This window comes from Emys orbicularis, chromosome 5 (assembly GCF_028017835.1).
Source record: "Emys orbicularis isolate rEmyOrb1 chromosome 5, rEmyOrb1.hap1, whole genome shotgun sequence".
Taxonomy (NCBI): domain Eukaryota; kingdom Metazoa; phylum Chordata; order Testudines; family Emydidae; genus Emys; species Emys orbicularis.
The window spans coordinates 99,538,096-99,561,843 of record NC_088687.1 but is presented as its reverse complement, the minus strand read 5'-3'; the positions used below and the strand labels follow the sequence as shown (position 1 = coordinate 99,561,843).

Below are 23,748 nucleotides of genomic sequence, written 5' to 3'. Positions count from 1 at the left end.
TTTGGTGGATGAAACCAGACCAGGTGCAAGTGCGAGTTTCCTTTCTTCCACCCATCCCTGACACAACCCTAATCACGGATGCATCATTCATAATATGGGGAGCACATATGGACAATCACACTACACATGCATGGTACGTGGTCCCCATGGGAGGCCAGATTACATATAAATCTGCTGGAGATGAGGGCAGTTTTTCTAGCCTGCAACACATTTTTCTCCCTCATAAGCTCTCCCCACGTCCAAATAATGTCGGTGATGGGGCTTTTTATGTAAACAAACAGGGTGGAGCAAAATCTCTTCCTCTGAGTATAAAGGCAGTGACTTACCTACCAGATGTGCAGAATACTCTGGCGGACTATCTCAGTAGGTACTTCTCCATAGACCATGAGTGGGAAATACACAATTCCGCCTTGACTGAAATCTTCACTGAGTGTATAACACCATCTTGGGACCTATTCTCCTCACAATCAAGCAAGAAATTCAACCTCTATGCTCCAGAGCATCATTAGGTCGAGACTCCAGGGATGATGCCCTTGTGTTATGCTGGATGGACCATCTGAGGTATTCCTTTCCTACTATCCCCCTGCTACCTCAGGTTCTCGGCAAAATTCGCCATGACTGGGTGTGATGAGGACAACCCTGGCCCTATCAGCCCAGGCAGTTTTGGTTTCTGGAACTTCTACAAATGTCATCCTATCCTCCTGGCTATGTTCCACTCTTTTTGGATCTTTTAATTCAGGACAAGGGCAGGATCAGACATCCCAACCTAGACCTTCTTAATCTCATGGCCTGGTAGTTGGATGGTCATCAGATTTGGAATGTTCATGGTCTGAGGCCATCCAAACTATCCTTAATAACAGCAGAAAAATGTCCACTAGAAAATGCTGTTTAGCTAAATGGAGGTGTTTCTATACCTGGCTACAACGGAATCAGTTATCACCAGAATCAGCAGGTGTCCTTGTCATTTTAGACTATCTTCTATCCTTCAAAATGTCAGAGCTTTTTTTTCGTTTGCTGCCAGGTGGACTTTCAACTGTCAATGCTTTTCATCCTCCAGTGGAAGGCCATTCTATCTTTACTCACCCAATCACAATTCGATTCTTGAAAGGTCTCATTAGGACCTTCCTGTTGGTGACGAAACCCACACCACCGTGGGACTTCAGCTTGGTGCTGTCAGCTCTTACCAGATCACCTTTTGAATCAATGGCCACATGCTGCATGTCACACCTCTCCATGAAGGTTGCCATCACATTGGCTATGTGGGTGAGCAAACTGGGAGCACTCGTGTTAAACGTACAGTATGCCATATTTCATAGAGAAAAGATCTCCCTTCATCTCTGCCTGAAATTGATCCCCAAAGTTATTTTAGAGTTTCACATGAACCAGCCTCTTAGCTTACTGATATTCTGCCCAAAGCCTCCTCTTTCCAGCAAGGAAAAGAGGCTGCACTTCCTCCATTGCAAACAGATCTTGGCCTCTTCTCCGCAAAGAACAAAAGCAGTTAGGAAAACACGAAGACCATTTGTCACAATAGCAGAGCAATGGTGAGGGCACGTTATCGGCACAGAAACTCTCTCAGGGATCTCTGGATACATATTTCTGTGTTATCAGTTGGCACGTATTTTTCCCCTGGATGGGGTGAGGGCCCACTCTGTGAGTACACAAAGAACCTCAATGACATCTCTTTGAGAAGTACCAAGTACTGGATATTTGTAAGACCTCTACCTGGAGGTCCATCCATGTCTTTATGAAGCATTATGCTCTGGTCTAGGCTTCCTCAGCATCTGCAGCTGTGGGGACAGCAGTGTTAGACATCCATACCAACTGCATCCTCGTACCCTCTACTTATTTCAGTACTGCTTACCAATCAACCATGTGTGGAATATACATAGGGACCAGTGCTTGAAGAAATGGAGGTTACTTACCTGTAATTGAGGTTCTTCGAGATATGTAGTTCTTATTTATATTCCACTACCTGCCCTCCTTCCCTTCTGCTTCATATCCTGTCTGATTCACGGTAAGAAGGAACTGGAGAGGCATCGGTCCACTCTGCCCTTTATGCCTTTAATTGCGAGAACAGGGAGAGCAACTGCTTATGTGCGGGTCAACAGACGCTACTTGCTACAAATCTCCTGTCTCAGGCATGTGGAGCACGTGTATTCACATGTGGAATACAGATACGGACCACACATCTCCAAGAACCTCTAGTTACAAATAAGTAATCTCAGTTTTTAGTGATTACGTCCTTAGGTAAGTCTGTCAACCTTCTTGAGCCTCCATTTCCCTATAAGTAAAAAATGGGATATTTTCCTACCCGACTGGGCATTCTGAAGATTAATTTATTAATGTTTAAAGGGCATCTCAACCTCTGTCCATCCAAAGATCAGCAGTTCTGAATTCTAATACTCCATTCTTTTCTTATTGGCTCATTGTGTTTTTTGTCAAGTCTCCAGAGCAGGGTAATATATTTTAAAAGGGTACTTAATGCTGTCTGAACAGTCAAATATAAATCTTGACATTTGATGTGTAATTATTTTTTCCCTATGAAAGTTTATGGCATAACCTTTCATTAAATAATGTCACTGAGCTACGTTTTTGAACAAGAAAAAATTTATCTGTACAATAGAGGGTGACTTCTGGCAAACTCCGGAAGCAAATATGCCAGACAATCTTGTCTGTGCATATGAAGAATGATAGTTTGTCAATGCCCATTGTTTTTAAGTATGATGAGAAATGAACAGCAAAGAGTACCTTATTTATTTTGAACCTTTTTTTAACATTGCTGTTCTTCAGGCTCTCCAGAGAGCAGGTAACACTTTTCAACAGGAAGAAAAGGGCTGAGTTATTTTTAGGCTTTTCCAAACTCACTTGCTGCAAGATTAGTGCAAATACATTAGAAACTGTTTTGTGTGTTTTTCTTACTGTTACCTCGGTCTTTCCAAAATAATATACTCAGACCATGTTAGACCTTCTTGGTAGTTCCTGTCATATCTAATGGCTACATGCTTGACTTAAGAGTAGTTGTGTAGCCAAAGCTTCAAGAATATTTGACTTTTGAATAATTCAAATCAGATGTTAAGTCAGGAGCTTCTCATTAAGCAACATAGACCTACTTGAAGAATCCTTAAGGTCTTCTGAGTACTCCAAATTACTTCAGTTTCACTAAAATTAGTTTTAATTTTGCTAATGACAGCAGATGTGTGGCAAACATCCAGTGCTAGAGTACTAAACACAATGTTAGAGCTGTTATTGGAATCATAAGGATTTTATTCTGATGATACAGTGAGTTTAGATGATGATTTTCAAAATAAATATTCAGACATGCATTTGAACTATCTGATAACATTTCAAATTCCAAATGCAAGCTAATATACTTCTGTTGTCCAGTTTCAACAGAAATTCGTGACACAAGAAAATCTATGGATTTTGATTTTTCACAAGCTACTGTGTTCTTCAAAATCTTAGCTCTTTTGTTTAAAATGTTTCCAGGTCTTCAGATGGTTTTTAATCTGTAAACCAAAGCATTTGTGATATTTTCTGCAGACAGAAAATATACAGTTTTAGACTTCATTATCTTACTAATGGGGTAGTAACTGCAAACCTCAATTCTTACTACTTACGGGTAAAATTTTGCATCAAGTTTGTCCAGAACTATAAAGATGCAGCTGAAAACATTTTGATTTGTGACCATTTTCGAATAGCCTACGATACAGTGAAAACTCTAACAACTTTGTTGAATATCAAATTTCAACTTTCAGTGTTTAAATTAATGTGTATTATTATTTATACGTTATCTAATTCACATTATATGAGAGTATTCACAAATACAGTACAACGAGCTAAAAGTGGTCAATTTTTAATTCATATGATAGTAATATAACTTTATGCAATTTTCTGTTGGCCTGCTAACAATAGTTTTTTATTTTATTTAATTATAATCGTTTACATGTATCAGCAGTGAGGGTTTTTTATTTTTTTACAGCACGGGATACCAGCAGTGCAGACCAAAAACCACTTTTATTGCAAGAGCCAATCCAAGTAAAAGGTAAACATGTATGTTATGTTGCAATGGTACAGTTGTTAGGCTGTGGTGTTTCCTTTTAAGGTATCTTTCCGACTTTAGAAGTTATAAGACTTGGAGGAAATCATCTTTGAACATTAGGAGGCCCATGAGTAAGTAGGAAGCGTGTAAGGTAGTTCGTGTCTTGGGCTTACTTACATACACATTTGTGGAAAAACACTCACATATCAACTTTCCATTTGGTGTCTGTTTCTTTTAGAGAATGTCTTCTGAAAATAGTACTACTCAGAGATGGAGTGAGTAATTAGAAATAGTGTTGCTGCCAAAAGTGTGGCTTTAACTGCCACTTTAAGCTGATAAAACTATATATCAGCTGATGAACTATGATTTATCTCCCTTCATCCAGTCTAGTATCTCAGCCTGTCTTTCATCTCTTCATGGATGTCCAGTCAACATCTTAAACTCAACGTGGCCAAAACTGAGATTTTTGATCTCTTCCCCCACTCCTAGCCTCAAGCCCTCCTTTCTCCCCTTTCTCTTATCATGATGAAAAACATTTAAGAATGCTGCAGCTAAAACACCTTGGCTTGTCATTCTGACCATGTCAGCCCCCTTCTTCCAGGGGTTCCCTTTTCACACTTGCTTCCTTGTCTTTATCTTTAAGACCTGCCATAAGTTAACTTCAGCCTACCTAGCTGATATAACTTATTGTCATGTTGACTGCTGCCTTATCTCCACCAGTACTCCTAGTCGTTGCTACTTACTGGTCATCTTCTTCCTTAACCATCTCTGTGCTTTTAACTACTCAGCACCTTATGCATGGGGAAAAACTCCCTGATAAAATCTGAATTGTTGTACTTTATATTCCTTTAAATCCTTTAAGACTTGCCTCTGCTCCAATACCTACAAAACTCAGGCTGCTGATCCTGGCTAGACAGGTGACACTCTGCCTGTTCCTCCTCTCTCCTCTTCTACTTCCTTACTCTAAGCCCAATTAACACTCACTTCTCCCCTCTTCCCCCAACTACAGTACATGTAATTAACAAAGCGGTTAATTTGCTTGTATGTTCTGTTCACATCCTCTAACCTTCATCAGTTTGGGCCTATTGTTGCTAAGGAAAGGTATGTTTTGTATAAAGAGATAGCTAACTTACGTAAAGCAAACAAACCCACAACTTTTTCCTAGTGAAAAAGGGTGAGGATTCCCTCTTTTGTATTTGTATGATGCTCAGGTCAATGGGGCTGTATAGGCCTTTAGGCACAATTGTATCCTAAATATTTACTATTACAAATAGTAATGAAATAATAAAGCACTGAAAACGCTTAAAGGGGACGCTCTTCACCGTAAAATTTGTGTGATGTTTGGTGGGTTATATTTTAAAGAATTAAAAAAAAAAATTTTTTTTATTACGTTGCTGTGGAAACTTAAAACTGACATTATTTTTCAAATTTGTCTTTTATTTTGAAATATTGAGTGGATACTTTGTGAACTTTTGCTAATCTATATCCCAAGATATTAAAGTTAATAAACTTGTTCAAGGGTTAGTTTAAAGAAAAAAAATTAAAGCATGCAAGAGCCATTTTCTCTATTTGACAATTGTTCTCTTCCATTGCACTGCCCAAGCAACTCTTTGGTAGTGTCCATTAGATCCAAAGAGATCGTGATGCAGCACATACTATTAGATGCTGAAAATTTACTTTAAAACAGTGTTGTAGATTAAAAAACCCACTGGATGCCATAAATACACCAGAATTTTTGTAAATAAATGCTGAAATTTGTAATGCCTGTGGGTTACTCAGTGTCAGCTGAAACTTTTTGCTTCAGAGCTTCCAGAATTCAGACCAGAAAGAAGGCACACACGTTAACATTGAGGATAGTTAACCATTGGAACAAGTTAGCAAGAAATGTGGATTTTTAATCACTTGAAGACTTTAAATCACGACTAGATATCTTTCTGAAAGATATGGTGTAGCTCCAACAAAAGTTGTGGGCTTGATGCAGGAATTACTGGCCTCTGTTATGGAGGAGGTCAGACTAGAATCCTAGAGGTCTCTTCTGGCCTTAATCTGTGAATTGTAAATTTTCAAAGATCTCTGTTCTCCTTTAATACACCTGATATCCTTCATCAACTGTAACTATTCTTTAATGGCAACCTGCCTAACATATTAACAAAAGTAAACTTAATAGTGATTTTAAAATTAAAAATCACTGGAAGGATGTTGTACTTGAGTGACAAGCAGCCAAGAATGGCATAACTGAAAGTAAGATACATTTGCATTTAAAATTGTATATGTTCTCATGGTCTCCTGCTTGTGCATCAAATTCTGAAAAGATTATAGTAGAATCTCCTAGGTAGATGCTACATATAAATAAGGAATGTGTACTTTTAACTGTTCTACAGTCCACAAAGCACAGTATGGCAATTAGAGGAGAGAGAAATCTGGAAAGTATGAGGTGGAGTATTTAAAAAATAAAAAAGCGGAGGGTACAGTCTGTTTCAGTTCTGGTTTAGTTCTGAAAAGATCAGTAGCAATAGCAAAATAATTAACTACTGAGATTAGAAAATAATTTGCTAAGTCTTTGGCCACCATTGATTGAGTAGAACATGTTTATATCTGCTTTTTTGTTGCCAGAATAGCAATTTTTATTATATTAAATGACAAAATTAAGTTAAATTACTCTGTTCTTAACAATGTTTATTTCCATTCTGTCCAGAAAATTAATTTTTCTATCAGAGTACCTTCCTCTTTTACTTCTCTCGTTAAACCTCTTTATCCCAGAATCCCTGGCAGGAAGGAAGAATTTACATGTCTCCATTTAAATGGGGTAAATTCACTATTTCCCATGATTTCACGGAGGGCTAAATTGTCTTTCAGGGCCTATACTGTAGCATGCTCAATATGACTTTTAATTGCACTTAATAATACTTTTTTTTTTTTTTTTTTTTAGTTAAAGCAGTTCTTAAAAAGAGAGAGTATGGACCAAAATACACACAAAATAATTTCATCACTGGTGTCAGAGCAATAAATGAGTTCTGTCTTAAATCCAGGTACAGTAGTTTAAGTGAGTTAAAGTATAATTGTCTGTATATTTTTGACTTGTTCATATGTGTTTCAGAAGTGAAGAATGGCTTAGCACCGTGGGACACTAATCCTGATTGAAATGTCTAGGCGCCGCTCCAATATACACAATAAATTGTAGACTGACTGAGCTGACGCTTCATTTGAAAATGACTAAGCTTCAAGCTAATTGAAATCATGGTGGCTGATGGATTCAAACTCTTTCTAAGGGGCATTGTAATAGTTTTTTATATATCTATCTATAGATAGATAGATAGATATAGAGAGACAGAGAGAGAGAGATATCTCTATAGATATATATCTATATCTAGATAGAGATATCTCTATAGATATATAGCTATAGCTTCATTTAAGTTCTCTTTCCAACACCGCTATCCATTTAAGTTCTCTTTCCAACACCGCTATCCTTCCTCTTCTCTAGAGTGCTGACTCTGCATGCCAAGAAGTGCAGATCCTATTAGTCACTGAAGAGAAAATGCTGTCTCTGGAACAGCCAGCTTTTCACAGGGGGCACAGGCAACCTTGTAACAGTAGTTAGAAACCGTGCAAATCTCTAAAATATGAAAGCCCACTTAGAAGCCATAGGAAGCTTCATGTTAAACTTTAAGTACTTTAGAATTATATCTGTTTACATCTGCTTATTATATTTTGCCAAATTAAGACTTAACTTTCACTATAATCCTGACTTAATCACATGTATCATTCTGGACCATGGTTATTGTTACTTTACTTAACTCTCTTTAGTGTCTGTCATCCATCGCTGGCATCCACTTAAACAACACAGTTCAAATGTGTGATCTCATTTATAAAATCTGTTTGACCTTTATTAAATAAGTTGTTTGCAGTGGTGGTGCTTGTGTTGCCGTGTTTGCCCCAGGATACGAAAGACAAAGGTAGGTGAGGTAATATCTTTTATTGGACCAACTTCTGTTGGTGGAAAGGACAAGGTTTCAAGCATCACAGAGCTCTTCCTCAGGTCTGGAAAACATAACCTGAATGTCTTGAGCCAAATACAAAGTGGGACATATTGTTAAGCAGAAGGGTTTCATGCATAGGAGATCACCCTTCTGCTTAACAATATGTCTCACCTTGTCTTTAGCTCTGACACTCAGGGTACCTTCTCCAAACCTGAGGAAGAATACTGTAATGCTCAAAACCTTGTCCGTTCCACCAACAAAAGTTGGTCGAATAAAAGATATTACCTCACTAGCCTTGACTCTCTCTTTATTAAATATGAAAGTTTGGTGACTTTTATAGCAGAATTTAAAAATTGTAACTATTTCTGCTCTGGGTCTTACTTATCGCCCTAGTATCTTAGTCCAGCCAAAGGTCTTAACTAAATGAAATCAGTTTATCATAACTTATTTTCTCTATAGGCAGATTAATTTGAAAATATATTTGTTGGCTTTTACATAGAAAGTTCTGGACAGAAATAATAGGACCATAGGTTAGTACTGTGATCAAACCAAATTATTTCCTATTTTATATATAAACATCTTCTATAACCGAGTGTCTTGATTCAGATGGTGGAGGAAGTAACTAGGGGGACAGCCATCTTAAACTCGATTCTGACTAACAGGAAGGAATTAGTTGTGAATCTGAAGGTGGAAGGCAATTTGGGTGAAAGTGATCATGAAATAGAGTTCATGACTCTAAGGAAAGGAAGGAGTGAGAGCAGCAGAATAAGGACAATGGACTTTTAAAATGCAGACTTTAACAAACTCAGAGAACTAATAAGTAAGGTCCTATAGTAAGAAAATGCAAGGGGAATAAGCAGTTCAGAAAAGCTGGCAGTTTCTAGAAAAGACCATATTACAGTCACAAAGAAAACTCCCAAAGCGAAGGAAAGATAGGAAGAATAGTAAGAGGCCAATTTGGTGTCATGAGGAGCTCTTTAATGACCTGAAAATCAAAAAGGAATATATAGAAAGTGGAATCATGGACCAATTCTTAACTGTGAGTACAAAAGTATAGCACAAGCATGTAGAAATCAGAGCAAAATCAGGCTAAGAAACAAAATGAGTTACACCTAGCAAGGGGCACAAAAGGCATAAGGAGAGGTTCTATAAATACATTAGGAGCAAGAGAAAGACAAAGGAAAGCATAAGTCTACTACTTAAGTGAAGAAAGATCTGCTAATGGACTGCACCAAGAAGGCTGTGGTTTGAATGCCTATTTTGCTTCAGTCTTCTCTAAAAAAGTTAATTGTGACCAGAATCTTAACATAGTTTATATTAACAAAAAGGGGGAAGGGAACACAAGCCAGAATAGGGAAAGAACAGGTTAGTTAATATTAGGTAAGTTAGATATATTCAAGTTGTCAGGGCTGGATGAAATGTATCTCAGGGTACTTCAGGAACTACCTGAAGCAATCTCAGAACGGTTAGCAATTATCTTTGAGAACTCATGGAGGACGTGTGAGGTCCCAGAGGACTAGAGAAGGGAAAATGTAGTACCTACCCTTTAAAAAGGGGAACAAAGAGGACCTGGGGAATTAGACGAGTCAGCCTAACTTTGGTACCTGGAAAGATACTGGAACAAATGATTACATAATCAGCTTTTATAAGCACCTAGAGGAGAATAGGTTGATAAGTAGCTCCAAATTTAGAAGCAAAGGAAGATTCCCAGTGTTGTCATATTATCACAGAGATAAAGAGGCTGCCATTTGCAGATGCAGGCAACCTCTCTCAGGTTTCAGTGCCAGGTGTCTGGAGGATGAAAATATGCTGAATGCAATCAGTATAGCCAACCCTGCTCATCACTACATGTGTGTCATGGACACTCAACCTAAGCTTAATGCAATGGCAAACAGAGCAGCAGGTAAAGAGTATGAAAATGAAGACAACTATGCTAACATTAGATTCCGGTTTGTTGGAATTGAAAACATTCCTGTAATGAGATCCAGCCTGCAGAAACTTTTAGAAGTCAGTGGTACAAAAGCTCTGTCTATCAACAATAGACTGGTTTATTGTCTGGTTTGGAGAACTCTAGCTGGCTGTGTCCTATCAAAGCTGTGTTGGATGCTGCTATCTTCTTAGCCAAAGCAATAGCAGTTGAAAATGCAACTGTGCTAGTTCATTGCTCTGATGGCTGGGACAGGACTTCCCAAGTTTGTTCCCTTGGCTCGCTTGTTGGATTTGTTTTATAGAACAATATAAGGCGTCATGGTTTTGATAGAGATGGACTGGCTCTCTTTTGGACACATTTTCTGACAGGTGGGATCAATTGGATGGTGACCCAAAGGAAATCTCTCCAGTTTTCACTCAGTTTTTAGAAGGTGTGTGGCATCTCACAGAGCAGTTTCCACGTGCCTTTGAATACAATGAAGCTTTTCTCCTTCAGAGCCATGAACATGTCCATTCATGCCAGTTTGGAAACTTCCTTGGAAACTGCCAAAAAGAGCTAGAAGAACTAAAATTAAAAGAGAAAACTTATTCCTTATGGCCATTCCTTCTGGACGAACAGAAGAAGTATCTAAATCCTCTATACAATCCAGATTTTCCCCAGAAACTTGCCCTCTTGGAGCCTAACACAGTGTCCTTCAATTTTAAGTTATGGAGAAATATGTACCATCAGTTTGACTGAACTATGAACCCCAGGCAATCTGTATTTAATTTCATCATGACCATGAGTGAACAAAATAAACAACTGGAGAAAGACTTTAAAGAACTGGAAGCTAAAATGAAACTGAGAAACAGGCAACCAGAAGAACTCCTCACTAAGGAACCATTGCAATCTGTCCATCCTGCTTCACCAGCACTTAACACTTCTTTGTGCTTTAAGAAGGAGCAGCCTCTGTTAACTGTGAATGACTCCATTCGAACTATAGAGGGCAGCAACACAGCAGACAATTGCTGCAGTGAATAAAAAGTAGTAGCCAATATGGATATGTCAAGAACAAATCATGCCAGAACCTAATTTCTTCCTTTGACAGGGTTACTGGCCTTGGGGATAGCAGTCAATATGATATATCTTGATTTTTACTAATGTTTTTTTGACATTGGCCCACATGACATTCTCATAAGCAAACTGAATTACTATGAAGTGCATAACTTGTTGAAAAGCCATACTCAAAGAGTAGTTATCAATGGTTTGCTGTCAAACTGTGAGAATGTATCTATTGGGGGTCCTGCAGGGCTCTCTCTTGGGTCAGGCACTATTCAGTATTTTTGTTCATGACTTGAATAATGGAGTGGACAGTATGCTTATAATATTTATGGAAGACTCCAAGCTGAGAGGAGTTGCAAGCACTTTGGTGGACAGGAGATTAGAATTCAAAAGGACCTTGACAAATTTGGTCTGAAATTAAAAAGACAAAATTAAATAAAGATAGAAGCAAAATACTACACTTTGGAAGGAAAAATCAAATGCAAAATGAGGAATAACTGGCTATGCAGTAGTACTGCAGAAAATAATTGGAGGTTATGGTGATCAGTTATTCTCCGGGTCCACTGAAAGTAGGACAAGTAGTAATGGGTTTAATCTGCGGCAAGGGAGATTTAGGTTAGTTATTAGGAAAAACTTTAAGGGCAGTTAAGTACTGGACTAGATTAGCAAGGGAGGTTGTGGAATCTCTGTCATTGGAGGCTTTTAAGAACAGGTTATCTGTCAGGGATGGTCTAGATATACTTGGTTTTGCCTCAGTGTGGAGGACTGGACTTATATGATCTCTTGAGGTCCTTTCCAGCTCTACATTTCTGATTCTATAAAGTGTATTACAGTGGGGAAAAAAACAAACAAAAAACTGATAGCCAAACATAGCAAATACCTGCTCAGCCACAGTTTTTACATAGCTTTAGACCTGTGTTACTGAAAGGGGGGGAAATAGCCTGGGTATTGGGCATAATCCTTTAGGCTTTCTTAAAGTGCCACATGACCTCTAATTTTCATGTAGGTAGCCACCAGAGAGGAATAAGAGGGAGTATGGGTTAATTTATCATCCAAAGAATTTCCTCCTTTCAGTTGCTAAGGTATAACATTCCCATGTGTTAATATGGGCCCACAGTTTGGTGTTTGAGCCCAGGCAAATGCCATATGAGCCTCAAGAGCAATTTAAAGAACACTTTATACTGCTTGTATTGCCACTGGACTGTGTTTAAGTAAAAACCCTCAGCTTCCTGTCAATTTCTTTAAACTTGCCAAGTTAAGAAAAAATTTAGGGTAGATTTTTAAACATAATGATATAATCCTTTTAAGGATCAGTACATTTGATCTTTATATTGACTCCTTTATGTATAGTATGAACATGTTTTTTGTTGCTTTAAACTGTTTCCATCCTTCAACAGTGATCTAGAACAGCTGAGGAAAATCAGACGACGAAGTCCCCATGATGATACTGAGGCTTTCACTGTATTTTTGAGATCAGATGTAGAGGCAAAGTAAGCTAATTCGTTTAAAAGGAAATTAGTTGGCAATTTAAGTAATTTAACTTTGGTTATATGAGAGAACGGTATAAGATATAATTTTAAAAGGTTAACTTTATAATGGAAGGGGCAGTAATATTTTCCTTCTCTGTCTAAATGCATTTATATGTGCCCATTGTCGTAGTAACTCGGTACAGTATACAAAATTGAAGGGTCACATTGTATATATCCAAATTGAAATCTAACTCTCCCCCTACACTATCTTATCATGTGAGATTAATCTGGATGGATTTCTTCCAGAAGAAATATTGATAAGACATTATGCTACTCTGGTATTAATGAAGGCTTGGGTTATGTAGTCAAAAACTTGAAATTCAAAGCATTTTGTTTTGTAACATATAGTGGGTGGAAATCAAAAGGATTTCCAAATTATTTGTATTTTGTGCAGATCTCTAGAAGTTTGGGGAAGCCCGGAGGCTCTTGCTAGAGAGAGAAAACGGCGTATTGAAGCAGAGATAGAATACAGAGAAAGTAAGTGTAGAGGTTTTTTTTTTTTTTTTTCAAATGTCTACAAAATGCCTTATCAATCACTGTTAACTTCAACTTCATACTTCCCCGTGGGAGAATAACACATCATTCACTTCACCCTTGTATGGGTGTCCAACATATACATATGTTTTTGTTAAGGTTTTGTGGTATAGTGTGGCCATGAGAAATGTGTGTATTGTTAATGTACACATAGGGGGTATATGTGATGTGTTTAAATGAGTTAATCTTAACTGAATGTATCCTTGCTTTTATGGATTAATTTGTAGATATTGTTAAACAACCTGAATGGATTTTGAGCAAAGCTTTTTTCTTTGTGAGAATTTACAAAGATATCAAAACCAGTTCAAGCCTTGCCTTTTATTTGTTTTATGCTATTTGAACTACTGATTCATGATACCTTATCTTTTGTAATTTTAGTCTAATGCTTTTAAAAGGATGTATTCTGATGATCCACTCTTTCCTTTAAAACAAAATTGTAGATTTTATTCATAATGTTACAACAAAACTCAATCAATTCAATATTTGCAATAGATTCCATTTTTCTCTTGTTGGAAGCACTGGCCAATTAAAATTCTTGCAGAAGCAATATTAGTTGAGGTGATTGTTCCAGTTACGCAATTTTAAAATTAGAGGTCTGTTGTAGTTCATAGAAATAAGTTTACCATTGAAAAAACTGAAAGTAAAACAGGGCCTGATCCTGCAAACATATAGCACCTTTGTAACTTAATACATGTGTAGTCCCAATGGAAGGGAGGGGTACATGTCTGCAACTATTTGTAAAGATTGTAAGAATTGAAACTGTTTTTAAGGATTTGAGCCAAATATTGCAAAGTTGGAGCCTGAAAGATTAACAACTAGCAAAAGTTTCCAGATCTTAATGTGAAAGCAAAATTGAATAAAATAGCAGTGGTACCGTGCTGTTATACAGGTGTACATTTACTGTATTAGAGCACTGTCCTTTTGAAGTGGGAATTGCCTATCAGGCTGACCAATATTGTCTTATTATTTCCTTGTATTCCCCTCTGCACCAGTTTCTTCTCTCTTGTCTTGTACTTGGATCGTAAACTCTTTGGGTCAGGAACCTCTTTTTGCTCCTTTTGTGTGCCTAGTGGAATGGGGTTCTGATCCCTGACTAGGGCTCCTAGGTGCTATGGTAATACAAATAATAATATTTGTGACAGAGCAGCAGTGTAGGAAAAAGGGTTCTGAAGTTGAGGGTGCTGAGGAAAGAATCTGGGGTGAGATCCTCACATAGGCTCTGACCCCTTTACTCCAGGTAAAAGGGCCAGAGCTGCATAAAGGGTCTCTAGAAGCCTAGATCTGGCTAGGGGATGAATCCTTCAGCACAGCAACTGTGGAAGACAGCTGTAAGGCTACCTTCCAAGGACCCTCTTGCAAGCTCTGGCAAATGAGATGTCAGTAGTCAGGAGAGGTGTGTCGGGGCAGGGTCATAGCACAAAGAGCTGTGGAGATTGTGGGCAGCACTGGGACAGACTGTTATTTAGACTCTCCTCCCCAGGGCTCTCTGTGTTATGCCAGGGGCTATGGAATATCCCAGAGTTGGGAGGCTGAAAAGCTGGTTTAGAGCCACCATAGTTCCCTTCTCCCTGGCCTGTAGATTGTGTATGGCACCTCTTAGAGATGACATACAGAATCTCACCCCTAAACTTAAATTATTTTTCAAGATGTTATGAGTCAACTTAGACACCTGTCAGCTTTTTGGTAAAGATGATACTTTTCAGTTTCAATTCCAATGCTAAGTATTTACAATGTTATGCCTGGGTTCTGTTAAGAAACAGATCCTTTAAGAAATCTAAATTTGACTAGATCTGTTTGTTTAATATAAATGCATTTGTATGCAGTTACACAACTCAGGTAAGTTTGCTAAGAAAAAAAATTCTTGAAATCCTGAAATTATTTTCAACTGCTAAGTGCAGCATGTAACTAGAGTTGTCTTATTGCAGATCTATTTAGAAACCAAAAGCTGTTAAAGGAGTACAAAGATTTTCTTGGGGATACTAAGGTAAGAGATCATTTAAATTCCTTTGGTAAGGTGTGTGTGATTGCTTACAGCATATTTCTGAGAAAAAGAATGTGGGAAAAAATGTATAGGCAGCCTTACAAGATTTTGTTGAAAGTTATAAATGCCCTGTAATGTATCTGTTTTATATCATTCTGATTGTAATAGAATCTTAAATTTTTAAAATACTATTTAAATGGATTCTGATATGATCATAGTATGGCCCATTTGCAAGAGCTGGTTTGTGGATCTCCTCCTCTCCCAGATTTCTAATCACAATCCCATTGTGATTCCACCCCAAACCTGTGGCAACTTGCTGAATGTGTACAATACACAAAGTTAATTACATAAAATCATATTGATTGTTTTTTTTCCATTTCATTTTCCCTCCATCTGTTTGAACAAATCTTCTCAGCCTGTTTTGGCTTTCTTGCTTCCCTCTCCCTAAGCAACCTAGTTGAGAGAGCTCCTAACTCCAGTCCTGCTGGGTGATACCTGACACTTCTTTCTGTTGGACTCTGGTTCCTCTCCTCACTCTGTTTATGGTTGCAGTGGCCCCTGGTGGAGGCTGCAGTGCTTGCTTAACCTCCTTTACAGCTATTCCTGCACTGTCTATTGAGCTGAAAAGGGAATTGTCAGTATCATGTGAATAATCAAGAGCTCCACAGACCACAGTTTGAGAATTTCTGCACGAAAACTAGGTATCTTAGTTATGCATGAGACCAAACTGTAACTCTAGTGAGCTGTCCATGATAAATTACTGGATTATGCAGAGCTATACCTCAATTGTTAACAGGAATTCTAGTACTACATGATATTGTAGGTGGTGTATGTGGTGTAGACTACACCACTACAGTAGACTACTGATAGTCCCTTCATAAACCCAGGATTTAGCTATATTACTACTTCATTGTTCAGTTTAGCAATTTATTTTAGCATTCTCTCATTTCTATATGTAGCCACGCTCCAGCACAGCCGGTATGTTACTCAAAGGACCAGGAAAGGTGGTGATGGTTGCTATTTGCATGTAAGTTTGGAAAAGTAAATGTTTTGTAAATGCAAGAGTAAAAAATTATATATCCTAGAAATGGAAATAGTCTGTATTTTTGAGTTACGGATCCTAGTGTTCTCCGCAATTCTGCAGCTATGAAATTTGCTGCAGCAATGTGACCCAGAAAACAATCTTTATTTAAAAGAAATTATGGGCAAAATTTTTTAAAATGGGTGCCTAAAATTAGGTTCCAAGTCCATATTTAGGCATTTAGTTAAATAATAGGCATGACTTTCCAAAGTGCTGAGAATCCAGCAGCTCTCATTGAAGGTACTTATAACCTAATAAAGCAAACCTGAAAAGCAGCTAAAACATTAGTTTCACTCCCCTTTCTCTGTAATATAATAAAACAAACTACAGCAGTTAGGTTTCATTAAGATTTAAATACCTTTAGGAGATGCTACAGTACAGCTTTAGTATTCTGTGGAGTATTATAAATGTAAAAAAAACCCTCTTATCAAAGTAAGTGCAGTATCCTTTGTTTTTAAAAAACATTACTTTCCACTGTACATAATCTGTAATGGATCACCCTGTCGACAGTAAGAATTAGCAAAATTCTTCTCTCTCTCTCTCTAGTTTAGTCTGTAGACTCAGATCTTAGTTGAAATTAATAGATTTATTTGCATGTCTTGACAAACATAGGTTAGGCTCCTTTTAGGAGTACATTCCTCTATATTTAGAGATCAGAAAGACTTGTTCCCTCTTTGATCAAAGAAAGGCTAGTCTTTCGAAGCTGGTCAGCTAGACAATTAATGGTTAAAACAGCAACCAAAATTCTTGAAGGTGAATGGCATAGGCAAACACTTTTTATAGCTCGTGCCCTTTCCTGCTCTTGTATGATGTATAAAGAGAGCTTCATGTATTTTCAAATAAGTTTTTGTTTTTTGTTTTTTGTAAACTTTAAAAATGTCAAAAGTTTGACTTTTCTGCTTTTGCTGGAGAGATTTCTTAAGGACCCCATCAGTAGAAGGGGAGGAGTGTTGAATTTTTCACAAAGATGATTTCTTCCTCAAGTGTTTGTCAGGAGTTTGAGTTAAGTGAAACAAACAAAAACCCTACCTTTAAATAAACATGATTTGAAAACTATCACTAGTTTTCCACTGAGTTTACCCACAAAAAAAGGAAGTGAAGACTGAATAAAACTTTTTAGAGGAGCACAGTGAATCTTTTAAACAGATTCACTTAATTTTTCTAAAAAGTGTGGCTATTTCCTGAGATCCAATGGAAGGTAATAAATGAGCAAAATAGCAGGAACTATTAAGAAAATAGTAATTTATAACTCCAAAAGAAAAAGCTGCAATTTGATGGGAAATATCCCTGAATTTGTTTACAGTTCCTTCTGCGTTTTGTTCAGGAAAAAAAGGATCAGGAAAGTAACTTCACTGAAAATTGCCCTTTCTATCATTCAAGAGATTCTATTATTAACTACTGAGTCTCGAGTTTGCTCTGTTAAATAAATGTACAATAACCATGACTGTATGTGTGTACGGGGGGAAAGAGTGGCCTATATTCTGCTCCCTTCCTTTTTCTTTCCTGTACCAGAGATTCATGTACAAATTTTGCCCTTCCTCCTTGGAATTGAGCACAGCCATGATCATGGCACTGTTTCTTCCCTGCACTCATGACCTCAAAAGGACCCCTCTGCAGATTAGGGGTCTGCAGTAGGGTGGAAGGGATGGATACCTGCCAGGCGGGGGCAGTTGATAGGGCTACATGCATCCTTCCTTCTCCAGCCCTGCAGAGAATCTCTGAGAAGATAATTGAGTAACAGGCTCTTATCTCTTATGTGGTGCTCTTTCAGGGCACTATGAGAGCTGGGAGCTGAGGAGCAGCTTCAATCTGGGGCACCAGTAGGAGAGGAGGGAACACTGCTCCATGGCACCAGCCAGAGCAGCAGCTGCCCTGCACTGCCTGGCTCCCGCTTCCCGCCTCTGACCTGGGCAGGGAGAGAAGATGAGAAGGAGGTGTGGAGCTGCCTTGCTCTTGTGCTGCAGTTTTGGGGGGGGCAATGCCCTCCATGTCCCCAACTCTGCCCATGGGCTCAGGGCTTCTGCCCCTCAGGGAGCACCAGGGCTTGAGATCGGGGCTTCAGCCCTGCGCCTCCTGGCTTCAGCCCCGTGGGGGGCACCGGGGATCAGGGCTTCAGCCCCATGGGGGGGCACCGGGGAGCGGGGCTTCAGCCTTGAAAGGGCTCGTGGACCCCCAGGGGGCCGCAGACCCCTGATTGAGAACCACTGGTTTAGATTTAGAAAAGTAAAACAAATTTATTCTATCACAAGAGATGTTTTAAATGAGTTCAAGTATAAGAGATAAAGATAGAAAAGGTTACAAACAAGCAAAAATTAAATCACTTTCTACTGGCGAAGACATAACTTAATAAGCTACAGTCTTTGTTTAAGGTAGTTTCCTCACCAGTCTTCCTTTTCCAGCAATGGCTGACTGGCTCTTAGTCAGGATCCCCACAGAGCCCAAGATGCTGTTTTTTCTTAACTCCTCGGGTGAAGGATAACTTAAGGGTTCTCTGCTGCTGTCTTTACAGTCCAGTAAACCTTTAAAAGTCTCTCTCTCAAAGTTCATTGACCCTGTTTCAAAAGGTAGGAAGATTTCCTGGGGGTGCAGTCTTCCTCCTCCCCCCACCCCCTTGAGATTGTTAAATGATTACAGCCCTGCAAATCTGCAGCTATCTGCAGACCATGTTTGCGGATTGGATGCGGTTACAAATTTTGTATGTGTGCAGGGCTCTATAAATGATTACTTTTCCCCCACTTGCCCTCCCGATGGCTTTGTTTGCCTGGCATGCAAATGTTCTTTTCTTTTTCTTTGGTCACATCTTTCTCAGTTTACATGGGAGACACATTCAGGCAGCTGGAACCACATTCCTTTGTCTGGAAAAAACCCGTTGATCAGATCCCTCTGACATGCATGGTTTAAATATTCTTGCGTGATGTATGTATGATAAATGAGTTATTAGTTTTCCAGTGACATATTACATGACATCTAGGGATGTAAATACCGTTTAAAAGTTAACTGTTTAAATTATTAAAAATATTTTGTTTAAATGATTAACCGATTAAGCGTCCAGGGCTGCTCTCGCCGGCCGGCGCAGCTGTTAATGGTTAAGGTGGGTTAACCAGTAAGACTCATGCTTACCGGTTAACATTTTACATCCCTAATGGCATCTTTGAAATACAGATTATAACAATGATGAGTTGGGGTACACTGAATTGGTCAGGTCAGCTGAAACTCACTGTTAGATACCAAGGAGCTCCTTTCCTTCTGGCATAAGGATGCTCTTGGGGTTACAATGGCTCCTTAGTCTACTTGTGCTTTGTCATGCAGTTCTTTAATGAGTAGCTCTCTGAATCTCCCTACTCCATGTTTACTGTTTCTAACCCAGACGGCACAATAATAATACCTAGATCTTACGTAGGTCTTTTGACAAGTGGATCTCAAAGCATTTTACATTTGAGGAAAAGGTTTAGCCATTCTGTTGGGTTCTGACATCTCAAATTTGGATGCAGATTTTTGCATAGTCCTCAAGTGTATTGTGTTCCCACAGACAACCCAAACCTGGAATTTGGAGGAGTGCAGTAAAATGTCATTAATCCTGGTGGGACTCTCCTGTGTATTCTTAGAAGGCAGGAATCCCACAGCTTTATTACATCTTCAGATAAACCGATTGGCTCCTTTTTTCTTTAAGTGCAAAAAATTACATTGCTACAAGAAGTCAGGAAAATGTGGTCATGATTCCTACAGCAATTTGTTTGCATTGCTCATTAGTGCTAAAACTTTGTTGCACTATGGATAGGAAGAACAGCCTTGTAATTAAACAAAGGACTGGGAGCCAGGAGAACTTAATTATTTTCACTGTGGCTACACGTTTCCTCTGTGACTCTGGGTTATTTATTAATCTGTTTTCCCATCTGTAAAATGTGGAATAATACTTCCTTAATCTATGGGCTGTTGAGACTAAATTAATGTTTGTAAAACATATTGAAATCCTTGAATGAAAAGCACTATAGAAGAAAATTTATTTATCATTTAAATAACAAGATTATAGGCACCTTAGGAATTCCTTAGATAAGGCCTTAAAATTATCATTATATTCAGTAATATGCACAATTCTGTATATGTCCAAGAGGCAGATTTATGGATGTAGAAGGAAATATAATATTCAATGTCTTGGTTTTTGTTTGTTAAAAAAGCACAACTATAGCATTCCATTAACTTTTGTTTATAAAGGATTAAAAAGCCCACATGGCAGTGTCCTTTTGAGAGTTCCAATTTTGAACATTTTTCATTACCAGTGATTTAAGAAGTTGTAACACTAGAAGGGACTGTTATGACCCTCTAGTCTGATTGACTGTATAATACACAGCATAGAATTTCACACAGGGTATGTCTACACTACGAAATTAGGTCGAATTAATAGAAGCCGGTTTTATAGAAATCGGTTGTATACAGCCGATTGTGTGTGTCCCCACATAAAATGCTCTAAGTGCTCTAGTCGGCGGACCGTGTCCACAGTACCGAGGCTAGCGTCGACTTCCGGAGCATTGCACTATGGGTAGCTATCCCACAGTTCCCGCAGTCTCCGCCGCCCATTGGAATTCTGGGTTGAGATCCCAATGCCCGAATGATGCAAAACAGTGTCGCGGGGGGTTCTGGGTACATGTCGTCAGGCCCATCCCCCTCCGTCAGAGCAACGGCAGACAATAGATTCGCGCCTTTTTACCTGGGTTACCTGTGCAGACAACATACCACGGCAAGCATGGAGCCCGCTCAGCTCAGCTCAGCTCACCGTCACCATATGTCATCTGGGTGCCGGCAGACGTGGGACTGCATTGCTACACAGCTGCAGCAGCTAACTGCCTTTTGGCGGTAGACGGTGCAGCATGACTGGTAGCCTTCATCGGCGATCTGGGTGCTGGCAGCTGTGGGGCTGGCAGCCGTAGGGCTGCATTGCACCAGCCTTTGCCTTTTGGCAGTAGATGGTTTATTACGACTGGTAACCGTCCTCGTCGTACAGCAGTGGCTGGAACTCCGTATGTCCCCCAGTCCCCCATCCCCCCAGTCATATTCTGCTGCCTTCACAATGACGATGATGGCTATCAGTCGTAGTATGTCATTTTCTGCCAAGCGCCCTGTTGGATCATTGCACATTAGCAGAGTCTTCCCTGAGCAGCAGATCGTGCAATAGGCCTGAAGGCCATCATCATCATAACTGCCAAGCGCCCAGTATTTGCTGCCAAGCACCCAGAAGATGCCGAGGGCTATCAGTCATGCTGCACTGTCGTCTTAAGATGTAAAAAATAGATTTGTTCTGTATTCATTTGCTTCCCCCCTCCCTCCGTGAAATCAACGGCCTGCTAAACCCAGGCTTTTGAGTTCAATCTTTGGGGGGGGCCATTCTGTGTGACAGTTGTTTGTGTTTCTCCCTGATGCACAGCCACCTTTGTTGATTTTAATTCCCTGTACCTGTACGCCATGTCGTCACTCGCCCCTCCCTCCCTTCCTCCTTCCCCTGGTCCGTCAGATACTAGTTTCGCGCCTTTTTTCAGACCAGACGCCATAGCTAGCACTGGGATCATGGAGCCCGCTCAGATCACTGCGGCAATTATGAGCACTATGAACACCACGCGCATTGTCCTGGAGTATATGCAGAGCCAGGACATGCCAAAGCAAAACCAGGACCAGCCGAGGAGGCGATTGCAGCGCGGCCGCGAGAGTGATGAGGAAATGGACATGGACATAGACCTCTCACAAGGCACAGGCCCCAGCAATTTGGAAATCCTGGTGTTCCTGGGGCAGGTTGATGCCGTGGAACGCCGATTCTGGGCCCGGGAAACAAGCACAGACTGGTGGGACCGCATCGTGCTGCAGGTGTGGGACGATTCCCAGTGGCTGCGAAACTTTCGCATGCGTAAGGGCACTTTCATGGAACTTTGTGACTTGCTTTCCCCTGCCCTGAAGCGCCAGAATACCAGGATGAGAGCAGCCCTCACAGTTGAGAAGCGAGTGGCGATAGCCCTGTGGAAGCTTGCAACGCCAGACAGCTACCGGTCAGTCGGGAATCAATTTGGAGAGGGCAAATCTACTGTGGGGGCTGCTGTGATCCAAGTTGCCAGGGCAATGAGAGACCTGGTGATATCAAGGGTAGTGACTCTGGGAAACGTGCAGGCCATAGTGGATGGCTTTGCTGCAATGGGATTCCCAAACTGTGGTGGGGCCATAGACGGAACCCGTATCCCTATCTTGGCACCGGAGCACCACGCCACTGAGTACATAAACCGCAAGGGGTACTTTTCAATGCTGCTGCAAGCCCTGGTGGATCACAAGGGACGTTTCACCAACATCAACGTGGGCTGGCCGGGAAGGGTACATGATGCTCGCGTCTTCAGGCACTCTGCTCTGTTTCGAAAGCTGGAGGAAGGGACTTTCTTCCCGGACCAGAAAATAACCGTTGGGGATGTTGAAATGCCTATCATGGTCCTTGGGGACCCAGCCTACCCCTTAATGCCATGGCTCATGAAGCCGTACACAGGCAGCCTGGACAGTAGTCAGGACCTGTTCAACTACAGGCTGAGCAAGTGCCGAATGGTGGTGGAATGTGCATTTGGGCGTTTAAAAGCGCGCTGGCGCAGCTTACTGACTCGCTCAGACCTTAGCGAAAAGAATATCCCCATTGTTATTGCTGCTTGCTGTGCGCTCCACAATATCTGTGAGAGTAAGGGGGAGACATTTATGGCGGGGTGGGAGGTTGAGGCAAATCGCCTGGCCGCTGATTACGCGCAGCCAGACACCAGGGCGGTTAGAGGAGCACAGCATGGCGCGGTGCGCACCAGAGAAGCTTTGAAAACTAGTTTTGTGACTGGCCAGGCTACGGTGTGAAACTTCTGTTTGTTTCTCCTTGAAGAACCCTCCGCCCCTCCCCCCCCACCCGGTTAACTCTACTTCCCTGTAAACCAACCACCCCACCCTCCCCTACCCTCCCCCCTTTGAGCACCACTTGCAGAGGCAATAAAGTCATTGTTACTTCACATTCATGCATTCTTTATTAATTCATCACACAACTAGGGGGATAATTGCAAAGGTAGCCCGGGATGGGTGGGGGAGGAGGGAAGGAAAAGGACACACTGCAGTTTAAAACTTTAAAACTTTAACACTTATTGCTCGGGAAATCATCTGGGGTGGAGTGACTGGGTGGCCGGAGGCCCCCCCACCGTGTTCTTGGGCGTCTGGGTGAGGAGGCTATGGAACTTGGGGAGGAGGGCTGTTGGTTACACAGGGGCTGTAGCGGCGGTCTCTGCTCCTGCTGCCTTTCCTGCAGCTCAACCATACGCTGGAGCATATCAGTTTGATGCTCCAGCAGCCGGAGCATCGACTCTTGCCTTCTGTCTGCAAGCTGACGCAACCTATCATCTTCAGCCCGCAACTTGCTCTGTTCATCCCGCGATTCAGCACGCCACCTCTACTCTCGTTCATATTGGGCTTTTCTATAATCAGTCATTGACTGCCTCCACGCATTCTGCTGTGCTCTGTCAGCGTGGGAGGACATCTGTAGTTCTGTAAACATGTCATCACGTGTCCTTCGCTTTCTCCTTCTAATCTTCACTAGCCTCTGTGAAGGAGAAACATTTGCAGCTGGTGGAGGAGAAGGGAG

The 23,748-nt window shown here is 40.5% G+C and overlaps 1 protein-coding gene and 1 pseudogene across 1 annotated transcript in view; both read left to right on the top strand.

Moving 5' to 3' along the window:
- Positions 1–23,748, top strand: part of SLC30A9 (solute carrier family 30 member 9) — a 68,033-nt gene that overhangs the window by 5,564 nt on the left and 38,721 nt on the right. The window contains exons 3-8 of the mRNA XM_065404873.1: positions 3,983–4,045; positions 6,972–7,071; positions 12,388–12,480; positions 12,914–12,996; positions 14,979–15,037; positions 15,994–16,061. Of these exons, the coding sequence (XP_065260945.1) occupies positions 3,983–4,045; positions 6,972–7,071; positions 12,388–12,480; positions 12,914–12,996; positions 14,979–15,037; positions 15,994–16,061 (466 nt within the window). The remainder of the gene's footprint in view (positions 1–3,982; positions 4,046–6,971; positions 7,072–12,387; positions 12,481–12,913; positions 12,997–14,978; positions 15,038–15,993; positions 16,062–23,748) is intronic.
- LOC135879179 (myotubularin-related protein 6-like) lies at positions 8,626–10,969 on the top strand (annotated as a pseudogene).